Source organism: Jaculus jaculus, chromosome 1, assembly GCF_020740685.1.
Source record: "Jaculus jaculus isolate mJacJac1 chromosome 1, mJacJac1.mat.Y.cur, whole genome shotgun sequence".
NCBI lineage: Eukaryota > Metazoa > Chordata > Mammalia > Rodentia > Dipodidae > Jaculus > Jaculus jaculus.
Window position 1 is genome coordinate 326,136,352 of NC_059102.1, and position 13,326 is coordinate 326,149,677.

General features: G+C 43.8%; 1 protein-coding gene across 1 annotated transcript; it reads right to left on the reverse strand.

The window, feature by feature from the left end:
* Nucleotides 1-5,445: 5,445 nt before the first annotated feature.
* LOC101601506 (coiled-coil domain-containing protein 121-like) lies at nucleotides 5,446-7,018 on the reverse strand. Its single transcript, XM_004653412.2, has one exon. It carries the CDS (start codon nucleotides 6,656-6,658, stop codon nucleotides 5,660-5,662), a length of 999 nt encoding a protein of 332 aa, XP_004653469.2. The 5' UTR covers nucleotides 6,659-7,018; the 3' UTR covers nucleotides 5,446-5,659.
* Nucleotides 7,019-13,326: the final 6,308 nt, after the last annotated feature.

The following is a 13,326-nucleotide window of genomic DNA, read 5'->3' on the forward strand; positions in this document are numbered from 1 at the left end:
TCAGGGAAATGCAGATTAAAACTACATTGAGATTCCATCTCACTCCTGTCAGATTGGCCACCATCATGAAAACAAATGATTATAAATGTTGGCGGGGATGTGGAAAAAAAGGAACCCTTCTGCACTGCTGGTGGGAATGCAATCTGGTCCAGCCATTGTGGAAAACAGTGTGGAGGTTCCTAAAGCAGCTAGAGATTGATCTACCATATGACTCAGCTATAGCACTCCTAGGCATATATCCAAAGGACTCATCTCATTTCCTTAGAAGTACATGCTCAACCATGTTTATTGCTGCTCAATTTATAATAGCTGGGAAATGGAACCAGCCAAGATGTCCCTCAACAGATGAGTGGATGATGAAGATGTGGTACATCTATACAATGGAGTTCTACTCAGCGGTAAAGAAAAATGAAGTTATGAAATTTGCAGAAAAATGGATGGACCTGGAAAGTATTATACTAAGTCAGGTAACCCAGGCCCAGAAAGCCAAGCGCCACATGTTCTCTCTCATATGTGGATCCTAGCTACAGATGACTGGGCTTTTGCGTGAGAATGAAAATACTTAGTAGCAGAGGCCAGTAAGTTGAAAAGGAGACATAAAGGGTGGAGAAAGGAAGGGAGGAGGATACTTAATAGGTTGATATTGTATATATGTAATTACAATGATTGTAATGGGGAGGTAATATGATCGAGAATGGAATTTCAAACGGGAAAGTGTGGGGTGGGGAGGGAGGGAATTACCATGGGATATATTTTATAATCATGGAAAATGTTAATAAAAAAAAATAAATAAAATATATATATATATATATATATCATTTATTTATTTATTTGAGAGAGAGAGAGAGAGAGAGAGAGAGAATGGACATGCCAGGGCCTCTAGCCATTGCAAATGAACTCCAGATGCATGTGCCCCTTATGCATCTGGTTTATGTGGGTCCTGGAGAGTCAAACTGGTATCCTTTGGCTTCGCAGGCAAATGCCTTAACTGCTAAGCCATCTCTCCAGCCCAGGAAGTTTAATCTTTTTTTTATTATTTTTAAATTTTTATTAACATTTTCCATGATTGTAAAAAAAATATCCCATGGCAATTCCCTCCCTCCCCCGACACTTTCCCCTTTGAAATTCCATTCTCCATCATATTACCTCCCCATCTCAATCATTGTACTTACATATATACAATATCAACCTATTAAGTACCCTCCTCCCTTCCTTTCTCTTCCCTTTATGTGTCCTTTTTAACTTATGGCCTCTGCTACTAAGTATTTTCCTGCTCACGCAGAAGCCCAATCATCTGTAGCTAGGATCCACATATGAGAGAGAACATGTGGTGCTTGGCTTTCTGGGCCTGGGTTACCTCACTTAGTATAATCCTTTCCAGGTCCATCCATTTTTCTGCAAATTTCGTAACTTCATTTTTCTTTACCGCTGAGTAGAACTCCATTGTATAAATGTGCCACATCTTCATTATCCACTCATCAGTTGAGGGACATCTAGGCTGGTTCCATTTCCCAGCTATTATAAATTGAGCAGCAATAAACATGGTTGAGCATGTACTTCTAAGGAAATGAGATGAGTCCTTTGGATATATGCCTAGGAGTGTTATAGCTGGGTCATATGGTAGATCAATCTCTAGCTGTTTTAGGAACCTCCAAGGAAGTTTAATCTTGAATCAATAATGCCCCAGTTGGGCCAGGTGTGGTGGTGCACCCCTTTAATCCCAGCATTTGGGAGACAGAGTTTGGGAGGATTGCTGTGAGTTCAAGGCCATCCTGAGACTACATACTGAAGTCCAGGTCAGCCTGGGCTAGAGTGAGATCCCACCTCGGAAAACAAAACAAACCAAAAAAATGTCTGAGTCTATGGTGCCACACATTCAAGCCACCACAAGAATCTTGTAAATTTCAGGAACTTCCTGAGACTTGTAAAGTGTGTACATCTTGATCCTTGTTTATTTCCTGGTCCTTGTGCGCTTAAGAAACAAATGTTTTAATTCATAACTTCCTGAAGAGCCCCTTTCTAGGAAGTGTTTCACTTCAGAGGAAAAGAAATTACCATACTACACCGCCACGTGCTATGTCCATGATGTGCAGCTTCTCCATATGCTTAAAAGAAATGGGCCCAAGAGATGCCAGGGTGAGATTGCCAATGCTGAGCCAAATTAAACCTTTTCTCTTCATAAGAAGATGGTCTTTAAATATTTGTTATAATTGTGGACAGTTAACACAGCAGTAAAACATACATTCCTTTATACTTGCCTCTTGTATTACTAATCAATTTATTTATTAGAGAGAGAGAATGGGCACTCCAGTGGCTCCCAGCCACTGCAAATGAACTCCAGTAATATGTGCCATCTTGTGCATCTACGTGGGTCCTGGGGAATCGAACCTGGGTCCTTAGGCTTTGCTGGCAAGCGCCTCAACTGCTAAGCCATCTCTCCAGCCTCACTTTTGTCTTTTTTAGCTGAGAAAACTTTGGGAACACAGAAGAGTGGATTTTTTTTCTTCTTCTTTTAATTATTTTTAAGGTGGGGGGGAAACTTGTTTTGAGAAGGGTACAGCATCCCTCAGGGAAATTGGCTTAACAAGTACATGTCCGTCTAACTCTTGTCAGCTCTCAGCTCCACTCTCTAGCATCTGCTAGGACAGACGCACACCAGGATAAAAGGCCACTGGCACCACAAATAATGACAATATCTTAGGGAAATAGACCATGTGTTCCTGCAACCAACACTGATGCTGCCACCATTTTTACCTTTTAGAGATAATTACTTAAGCTTTTCTTTATTTCCAGTCACTTCCTGTTTACCCTAGATCGTTTATTGCTCAAAACTAACCCCCCCAAAAAACTTTCAATTTATGTCAAGAAGAAAACAAGGGCTGGAGAGATGGCTTAGTGGTTAAGGAATTTTCCTGCAAAGCCAAAGTACCTCAGTTCGATTCCCCAGGACCCACATAAGCCAGATGCACAAGGGGGTGATGCGTCTAGAGTTCATTTGCAGTGGCTGGAGGCCGTGGCACACCCATTCTCTCTCTCTCTCCCCCTCTCTTTCTGTCAAATAAATAACTAAAAATAAAGTTAAAATAAAGTTGCTTTAGAGTCTAGAGGAGAAGGTGGTCTCAGGCTGATGGGAGACATGATTCTTAGCTGTCCCTCCCTCTTGCAGAAGTTAACAGAACAATGAGGAGATGTCAATAGCAAGTATGTGCAAAGGGAGGCACAGGGGTGGGTTGAGACAACAGGTCAACTGCTCTGCATTATAGGGTGGTAGAAGTTTCTATGAGACCGGAAGCAAAGAAATATGCTTAGAGTGAACCTAAAAGAGATCAAAGGTATTCTGAGAATGAGGACAATGTATTACTCAATATGAAGTAGCTTGAGCTTCACTGTAAGCCCAGCAGCCATTTCCCTCATCTGTAACACATTTCTGAGTGACTAGATGGATGGAGGTAGGTGCACACTGCATACGTGTGCACAATGGGAACAAGGGGGCTAGGGTCTACCTGGCATGATATGGTGTAGAACAGGGATGGAAAACTAAAGAGAGCCCCTATGAGCCACTGCAGTAGAGCAGGGTACCTTCACTCCACCAGAGACGGAGTGGCACACAGGCTTGCCGTTAGGAGCAGCCTCACTTTGATGTCAGAGGGCTTCAACTAACATCTGGCTTACATGATTGCATACATGGTCAATACATGCATGTTTTGATGGTGGAACAAAGAGCCAGAAAAGCAAGTGGAAAAAAATCTTTGCTCTTCTGGAGTGAGGCTGGCAACCTGTGCCCATTTATATCAAGAGTCTCCCACACAGGTGCTCACTCACAGGCATGTTTCCTGTGGTTATTTTGCCGAGGACAGGATTACTTTGCTACAGGGACCATATGGAGGACAAAGCCTTATGCATTCATTCTCTAGGCCTTTAGGAAAGAAGGGGAAAAAAAAAGCACCTATTTCTGATCTAGAGGCCAGAGGCAACCTTACAACAACCCTTCAAGCCTGCTCTGCCCATAGGTTAGACAACTTAAAACAATAACAAAGTTCAAAGTGCAAGTAAAAAGGTATAAATAGTTGGCTGCTGACCCTGAGACAGGGTCACAATGCTTATTTCACTGGGAAAGAAGTAACATCTAAACCAGGTATAGGAATGCCTTGCAGAGACAGTCTTTGGTCTGTAGACATTTTTCTCACTTACAAACAGCCTTCCTGGGCTGGCACTGCTGTAGCGCCCTCTTACTCATGGTTTCCCTCTCTACTCTTTCAGTTATCTATGCTCAACTTCTTTCCGAAATCAAATGGAAAATTCCAGAAACAAACAACTCTTCTGTTTCAAGTGGTGTGTCTGATTAACATGGTAAAATCTTGTACCATCCTACCATTATGTCATCATCTTCCTGACCAGTGTGTCTATCCTGTGTTTACTACCTGCCTGTTAGCCACCGAACATCTAATCTACCAGATGGACTGGTACTATGTGGCAGCTTTGTGTCCAAGAAGCCCTGATGCAGGCCTAACCCACTTTATCTCATCACACAGACATTCTATTGTGTCACTAAAAGGGTGACTGTAATACAACTATTGAGAGATAGTCTCTCAGTAGTCTCTTATCTTTCCAGGGTGGGATATGTGTGGACTTTTAAGAAAATAATTGCAACAAGGATGTTTTTCAGTAGCAAATATATTTCATCAGAAACATTATGGTTAGAAGTTAAAGGTGCATTGAAGGAAAATTCCTCTTTTAATCTAATTTTAAGTGAATTCATTTTACATATAAATAAAGCTGAAAATCCTGGAAAATTAGGGTTTTGACGTCTTGTTGTCTATGATTTCTGGCAAATATGAAGTTGACTATTTTCCTATACAGGGGCATTGTCAAGATAGGAGCCCATATGCCCACAGCAGGGCCCACAGTTCAACAAATTAGGAATGTAGTTCCAGTCCATCACAAATGCAAAACATACAATGCCCCCAAGTAAAAGTCTACAATTTAAAACACAATTCCTAGTTATGTTAAATGAACATAAACATATGGGACACATTGATTTCAAAAGGCACTTTGTAGCATACAAAGTATACATTAAAAAAAATGACTTAGAACTAAAGTTCATACTATAACTAGGTACCTTTGGGATTTCAAATGCTGTTTAAAAAAATGGATGGCAGGCTGGAGAGATGGCCTGGCGGTTAAGCACTTGCCTGTGAAGCCTAAGGACCCCAGCTTGAGGCTCAAGTCCCCAGGATCCACATTAGCCAGATGCACAAGGGGGCAGACTCGTTTGCAATGGCTGGAGGTCCTGGCCTGCCCATTTTCTATCTATCTTTATCTGCCTCTTTCTCTGTCACTCTCAAATAAATAAATAAATAATTTTAAAAGAAATGGATGGCATAGTGCTTAAAAGATAGTTTTCAAAAAAAAAAAAAGAAAAAACCCAAAAAGGTTTTCCAATTATTCTGCAATTCTGGCACCTACAACAGATGGTGGCAAAGCAGCGATTCACTAGAATGTAAGTCCCAGTTCAGGAGCATGACCCCACCTTCAAAAGATGCTCCTTGCTGGAGATATTCCATTCTCCATGATAGTTTTTTTCTTCTTCTTCTTCTTCTTTTTGGACTGTAGACTATTACTAGTGCTTGCATTTTCATTTAATCAGTAACTGTAGATATTACTTGGTTTTATTCTTGATTTGGGTTCCTAGGGGACAGTTTAGTATTTGAGTGTTTAGGGGACAGTTTGGAGCAGGCCGTTCTTTGCGACACCGACTGCCATCACCATGCCGTTCCCGCTGTGCCTGAAGTCGCTGCCTCCCTCGGACTAGGGCTTCCAGATACCACTGCTCCTCCTTCAACTGCTGCTGCTGCTTTTCCAGATGGCTTCTAGTGGCCTCCAACTTCCAGTATTCCTGACTCAGCTGCTCTAATTCCATTTGGAGCTGCTGGTTCTCTCTGTTGAGGCCATGGCAGAACTCAACATGAGCCTGCTTGGCTGCCTGCGACAGGGCCTTGGCCTTCCTCTTAAATTCCTTTGTGTTGATATCTCCTCCCTCCTCCATCACCTGAAGTTCTTCCAGTTGTTTCTCCAGGAATGCCTTTTCTTGCAGGAACCGCAAGTGTGCCTCCCGGTCTCGGGCAGCTGTCTCACCTGGGATTTTCTCTTTTTCCTGTTCTAAAGTCTGTATTTTCATGTCTTGCCTCTCCTTCACCACAGAGATGGGCTTCAGTGCCTGCAGCCGCTTCTTCAAATGGGCCAGGGTCATCCTGCCCTTCAAGATCTGGGCCTGAAGGTCTGCATTTCTTTGGGTGTATCTGGATGCTAACTCCTGCCTCCTTTGTTCTATCTCCCCACATTCGCGGAAATACTGCCTCTGCAGCTCCTCCTGCTTCTTCCTACACTGCTCATTTTCTTTGCTCAGGTAGTCCAAGAAAAACTGGTTTTCAGCCTGTACGCAGGACTTTTCCTTTAGTAGCTGTCTGGTGTCCTCCAGCAGCCTATCCCGCCGGCCTCGCGCGTCTTCTATTTGCCGGTTCAGCTCCCTCAGTGCCACCACTGTCCTTCTTTTCACCTTTTCCTCCAACGGCGTGAGCATCTCTGGCTTGAACCACGTACTGAGAACAGTAAGGTATGGGGTAGACGGAGGGGGCCTTCTGGGGCTCCCGGCAAACATGCTCCCAGAGTCAGAATCCAGGCTCTGCAGGTCGGTGACGGCGACTGCCCAGGGGCAGGCGCGGGTGTTAGGGGTCCGTCCCTCGAGGACACCGCATGCAGGGGCGGGAAGGTCTTCCCCCGGGGGGCTTCCTTTTGTGGTCGAGGCGTGTCCGTCCCTAGCAGGGAGGTCGCAGGCCGCGCGGTGGACAGATGAGCCCGGGCGGTGCAGCGGCTCCTTGCAGCACTTCTCCACGCCGGATCCGTGGAGACCAGGCCTTCGTCCCTATCAGACGTCTTTCCCTGCGCCCCTTATCCCTCCTCCGCTTGCTCCAAGCCCGCCGCCGTTCAGCACTGTCTCCGCGGTCGGGCGTGCGCTGTCTTCCCGGGTTCGGAGCTTTAGGGATCGAGTCTCCGGCCTAGACAATCCCCGCGGGAAGTCGCGGAGGACTCTCTAGCCCGGCGCGTCTCTATGGCGGGGGAGGGGTCTGGAGGAAAAATGGCGGCGCCCTGGGGCGGGGCGGGGGGCGTTGCCGGAGTTCCTGAGAAACCGGCCTTGTCCAGGTGACTTTAGGCCAGGGGAGAGGTTGACTGTGACAGGCAGAAGGCCGAGGAGAAGGAGGGGAAGGCGCTGGAGAATCGAAAGAGTGGGGCCATGGTCTTCGGCCGGCTTGCCATCCGCCGCCGTTCGTTCGTTCCTGCGCGGGGCCTTGGCTCCTTAGTCCAGGCTGCCTTCTGCGTCTTGTCAGCGCTTGCTTGGCGCGGCGTGTCACGTTGTCCTGGTAGAGTGTCGGGCGAAGCCATCAACTCCTTGGAGGCTGGGGCTCGTGAGAAAACCAAGAACCCGGTACAGGGGAAATACTCGTTTTCGGTGACGTTTTGCCAAAGAATTAGTCCCTGTACTACCGTGTCCCAAGCACTGGGGATACAGCAGAAACCAAGGGGACGATGTCCCATGTTCGTGGAGTTAATGATCTAGTGTAGATAGAGGGAAAACTCAAACACGCATAAGAAGCGAGTGATCAAGAGCAGCGGAGGCTCACTTAGGTGGTGGTCCTGAGCAAAAGCAGCCCATGGGAGGAAAGGGTTTGTTTCGGCTTACAGTCTCAGGAGGAAGCTTCATGATGTCAGGGAAAAGGTGCAAAGGCTGCGTAGCACTCCCAGTGACAGTGTGGTAGAAGAAATTTAACAAAGAAACCAGGCCCAGATGATACTCTAAAACACAGTTTCTATTGTAAGAGCTTTACCAGGGAGACAACATGACTCTCGGTCTCCTCCCTACCTATGCAACTGCATCCAGTTTGTATCTGGCTCATAGAAATCATTGGCTGAATTCATGCTAAACAGTACGCACTTTTCTCATGCATTGTATTTGCAGTCTTCACCACAGGCTGGGAAGATGAGGTCTTGTACATTTTGTAGATATTTTCTTCATCTTACAGATAAGTGTTATGCCCAGTTCTCTGTGCCCCCAGTGACCACCAAGGAGAACCAAACACATATGCAAAGGCAAGGAGCTTTTTTTTTTATTTCGTGCTTAAGCTCGGACTCTTGGCTTCACCAATGCAGTGGATCCATATAAGAGCCCTGAGCAGCAGGGGGCCAGGTTTTATATAGGGATTTGAACAAAGAAGTAGGGGAATGGTTACATGATTGGTAGATTTAAGTAGTAATTGCACTTGTATTTTTCTGATAGGCTTAGGATGCTGGTGGGCAGAGCTGGTGGGCAGGGGGCTAGGGGAATTTCACGTAGATTAGGTAACCTTTACTGTGATTGGCTATGTGTGTTTGAGGAACTTAAGCAACTTGTCTTATGACTATAGAAATGTATGGCATAAGCAATTTGTGATTCTTTTTTTAGTAACTGTTAAATTCTTATTTAAACCTTGCTGGGAAACAGAAACTTAGACTTACTGGTGACTCTGAAGCCTGTCATGGAATCCCTCTGGTTCCTGAGTCCTTCATCCTCCCCCCCCTTGCTTGTAACTTAAGAGGACCCAATCTTGGGTCTTTATTAGGAAAGAGGTTGTAAAGGATGGTACTGGGTTCTTAGTACCATGAGTTGTACTGTGTTAATTTATTCCCTGACAAAAGAGATTAGTTCATTGATTATGTAGGGTCTAAGGGTTAGTAACAACAATAATAGAATCGGGTCCGCCTAGGGCCGAAAGCAAGGTCGTTAGCCATGGGGACCAATCAAACATGGATTTATACCAATTTTGATTCTGCTGTCTAGCTTTAGCCCTTTCCTCTAGTTTCTTGCAGACCATGACTAAGCTATCTCTAACGATAACTGCATTTTTGATATAAAAGCAACATTGCTCTCCCAGGGCTTGGTATAGTCCTCCTTGTTTTAGGAAGAGTAGATTTAATCCCCTTTTATTTCTCCCTCTCATGAGAAGGCACTCCAACTGCTTTAGAGGACTGGGATGAAGACATAAGATCATTTACTGTTTCCTGCTGAATGGGATACGACGTGGGGATTTGTTGCAGTTAGTTCCCATAGAGGGGAACTATTGTAATGGACCCCAGAGTGTAGGAAGATAGTCTTGGAAGAGAACACTGGGGAGAAAGAATAAACATAAGGAATTAATGAGAAGTGAGCACACAGCAAACTGGTCCATTTTGAGGTTTAAGGAATTTAGGTTGACAGGCTTGTATTGTCTCAGGACTATCCGAGGATGAGCTAGCTGAGATATTCTTCCAGAACTGTTCATTAAATGGTACAGTAGTATTTAACATGGCTTGTAAAACAGATGAAACATTAGCAGAGTTATCAGAAACACGTATATAACATTTAACCTTGATAATAGAGAGCTATTGGGTGCCATTGGAGGCTGTACAAGTAAATATTCTTAATTTTTGGTTATACATTTCTCTCTGAGTGTTTAAGACCATGCAGACAGCCAAAATTTAATTAAGGATTGGTTTTGGAGGTCCTTAATGGCTCTCCAAAGAGGCTTTAGGGACCCAAGAGTAGACCTGTAGCTGACTGGTGTCTTCTGTCTGTTAGGATGAGTCAGGGCCATGCTGGTCAAGTAGTTTTCCCTTCTTTGGGAAGTCAGGAGGACTGATTGCTCCTCAACTGTGACTTTCATATTTGAGACTATACACCAATTTTGTTTGGGTCTCCATATCCTCCCTGCTCAGGAAGACAGATGACTTACCAGGGGCCAGTGTAGCAGTGTCCCATCATCTCCAGTAGCCTCATGACCTGGGAGCACAGGCCAAAATATTGGCATCTTTTGCTCCGATGATTCCAATTGGCTTTGGCTTCTACATAGGTAATTAACACACTTAGGAAGTTACACCAGCCTGGATGTATGTACATACAGAGCACATTTGATTACTGAAATAGACTTAGTTAAAGAATGGCACAAGGGCTTCTAAAATCATTTTGTCCTATCTTTAAAATTTTAGTTGTACTATGGCAGCATAAGCCTTATATACGGGGTATAGAAAGTAGGCACATCTTATATTTTAAATATCTAACATTTATAAATATAGGCATAACCTCTTATCAGTCTTGAAAACAGTACCAATTGATTTACAAACTAACTAGTTTAACCTAGAACTTACCAGAAAAGGATAAGTAAGACAGTATAAAGTCTTAGCACCTGTGTTTGAAAACATCTTTGATTAGTTCAGATACCTGTGTTGGTACAAATTACCCAGAGAACACTGGAAACAGAACCACAGAGCTTGAAATTATTTTTTTAGACCAAAACAGCTCGCTATATTTTAATATAACCCTTGATAAATCTTTTTGAAAGGAAAAAAACATTATTTGACAACCCATGATTTTGGCTTAAACTTGATAGCTATTGATTTTATGTACCACAGAAATTTTTACTAACATAAAACAATTTTATGTTTTATCCATGACTTAAATTTGATAAAGCTTAAGCATGCTATCCCAACATATCCCAGGAAGATGAAAGTTATCATTACTGAAATTAAATAATTTAAACCTAAGTGATTAAACCTAGTTATGACCATTCAATAGAATTAGCATAAAGAAGACAGAAGCTATTTTTAAAGTCACAATGTCTTTACGTATGAGTATTTCACCTTTGGAAATTAACCACTTCTATGTGAGCCTTTATAATTTACTTTACTGAGAATGTCTTAAAGCCAGTTTTGTAACCCTTAAATCATAAAAAGTTAGCATCAGTGACCTGTTAATGAGTGGGGCCTTATCATAAGACTCAGTTTCTCCATTGATTAAAACCTTGGCATCAGGTAAACATTAGATTTACTCCAATTAAATGTTTCAATGAAGGGGCCCTTACCCTGATATACACATTAGGGTTAGCCTAATGCTTGTCTTATGTAAGGAGTTTGTAACCTGATCAAATACCTTGACTCAGTTTACCTATTTAACATTTTGTCTAGTGAGAAACTTTATCTAACAGATGTGACTTTAGGTGTTCAAAAGAGAAGAACTAAAGAGAACCACAGTTATATGCTGTCGTCCTTTTTCCTTGTCAGAGACAATTGGTCATTTTTCTCCAGTCAGAGTCTGGGGGACACATGGCTTAAACTTGCATGGGATCTGAGATAAAGGGGGTTCCATCTGTTGTTTTCAGAGTTCAGCTTTTTATGAATTTAAATAGCATATGTTGGAAAGCAAGGGCAAAATGAAATTATAGAGCAGAGAGATAAGCATCCTGACATTCCCTATCCTATTCTGAAGTTGTTTGTTTTTACATAGTAAATTTACCCATTTGCAAAACACAAGGTGATAGACTCTTGTCTATGTTTAACCTGGTTAAATCTCCAATTACATCTGTGCTTATGATTTTGTGACCCACCTACAATAGGCATCACTTGTGTCTAATATAAGATATATTTAGATTAAGAATATGTCCCTATATAAAACTTTTAGAGTATCCTTAAGAGTTGGTAAACAGCAGTGGGCTTGGTGTCCCTTTTGGGTGTAACTGCCAGCACCTGTAAAAGAGGGGGCGAGGAAGGGAGGAAAGACTTCACCCAGGGGAGAGTCTCTTCTATCAGGTTCCTCCAGGTCACAATATTAGGGATTTGATCAGGGTGTCCACTCCTAGGGTGAAAAACAATGTTTTCCAACCTCAAGTACAGTATTTAGATGAAAGGTCCCCTCTGGTGGCCATCCTACATTGACCTGTAGTGGCCATCCTACATTGAAGGTGGGCCATTCAAAGGAATAAAATGTGATCCATCTGTCTTTTTAACATTTACCCTGTTGTTATGGGCAACTGCTTTGACGTCCTTCCAGTGCGCAAGGCAGAGTCCTAAAGAGGAGGAAGGAATCTGTCCCATGTTATCGAGTCAGGGGAGGAACGTCCATAGGATTAGGGCAATGGCAAGACACACAAGTATTACACAGACACACAGGGCCCAAAAAAGCAGATGCACGCTACAGATTCAGATCCATGGTGGCCAGAAGAGTCTGAATCCTTAGGGGACAGCTCAATAATGCCAAACACGGTACAGATGGGAGCAGGTCTCCCCAGCAGGTTTGCTTTGTCCTCTGGGACAGAGCCCCCACTCAGATTAGTAGGTTTGCTCTGTCCAGGACAGAGCCCCCACTCAGATGAGGGGGGCAGGATGTCTCGTGCCTCCTCCAGGTCTGTCCTTATGGCACATCCACCAAGATGTATGACCTGATCAGAATAACAGAATTACAGATGCTGCGGATGCGGCTTGCCAGCAAACTGAAAGTAAAAAAAAGGGAAGAAAAAAGAAAAGGAAACAAAACCAGAAGCACACTTACCAGCTGGCAACCTGAGCTCCACGTGTTGGGGGTCCTCAGGATCTCTGGGGGGTCTAGGACGAGTCCCCAAATGTTACGCCCAGTTCTCGGCACCCCCAGTGACCACCAAGGAGAACCAAACACATATGCAAAGGCAAGAAGCTTTATTTCGGGCTTAAGCTCAGTCTCTTGACTTCACCAACGCAGTGGATCCGTACAAGAGCCCTGAGCATCAGGGGGCAGGTTTTTTATAGGGATTTGAACAAAGAAGTAGGGGAATGGTTACATGATTGGTAGATTTAAGTAGTAATTGCACTTGTATTTTTCTGATAGGCTTGGGATGCTGGGGGGCAGAGCTGGTAGGCAGGGGGCTAGGGGAATTTCAAGCAGATTAGATAACCTTTATTGTGATTGGCTATGTGTGTTTGAGGAACTTAAGCAACTTTGTCTTATGACTATAGAAATGTATGGCATAAGCAATATGTGATCTTTTTTCAGTAACTGTTAAATTCTTACTTAGGGCTGGAGAGATGGCTTAGTGTTTAAGCGCTTGCCTGTGAAGCCTAAGGACCCCGGTTTGAGGCGCAATTCCCCAGGTCCCACGTTAGCCAGATGCACAAGGGGGCGCACGCATCTCGAGTTCACTTGCAGTGGCCGGAAGCCCTGGCGCACCCATTCTCTCTCTCTCTCCCTCTATCTGTCTTTCACTCTGTGTCTGTCACTCTCAAATAAATAAATAAATAATGGACAAAAAATATTTTAAAATTCTTACTTAAACCTTGCTGGGAAACAGAAACTTAGGCCTACTGGTGACTCTGAAGCCTGTCATGGCATCCCTCTGGTTCCTGAGTCCTTCAATAAGGACCTTGAGGATCTAAGATGTGACATCACGTTCCAGGACCATAGATAGTCTGTGTGCCTCCAAAGCTGCTCTCCCCATTGGCTCCTTTATGAAG

What these genes read in the sequence shown, in the direction of transcription:
- LOC101601506 (XM_004653412.2), bottom strand. Translation starts at nt 6,658, where the DNA reads ATGTTTGCCGGGAGCCCCAGAAGGCCCCCTCCGTCTACCCCATACCTT.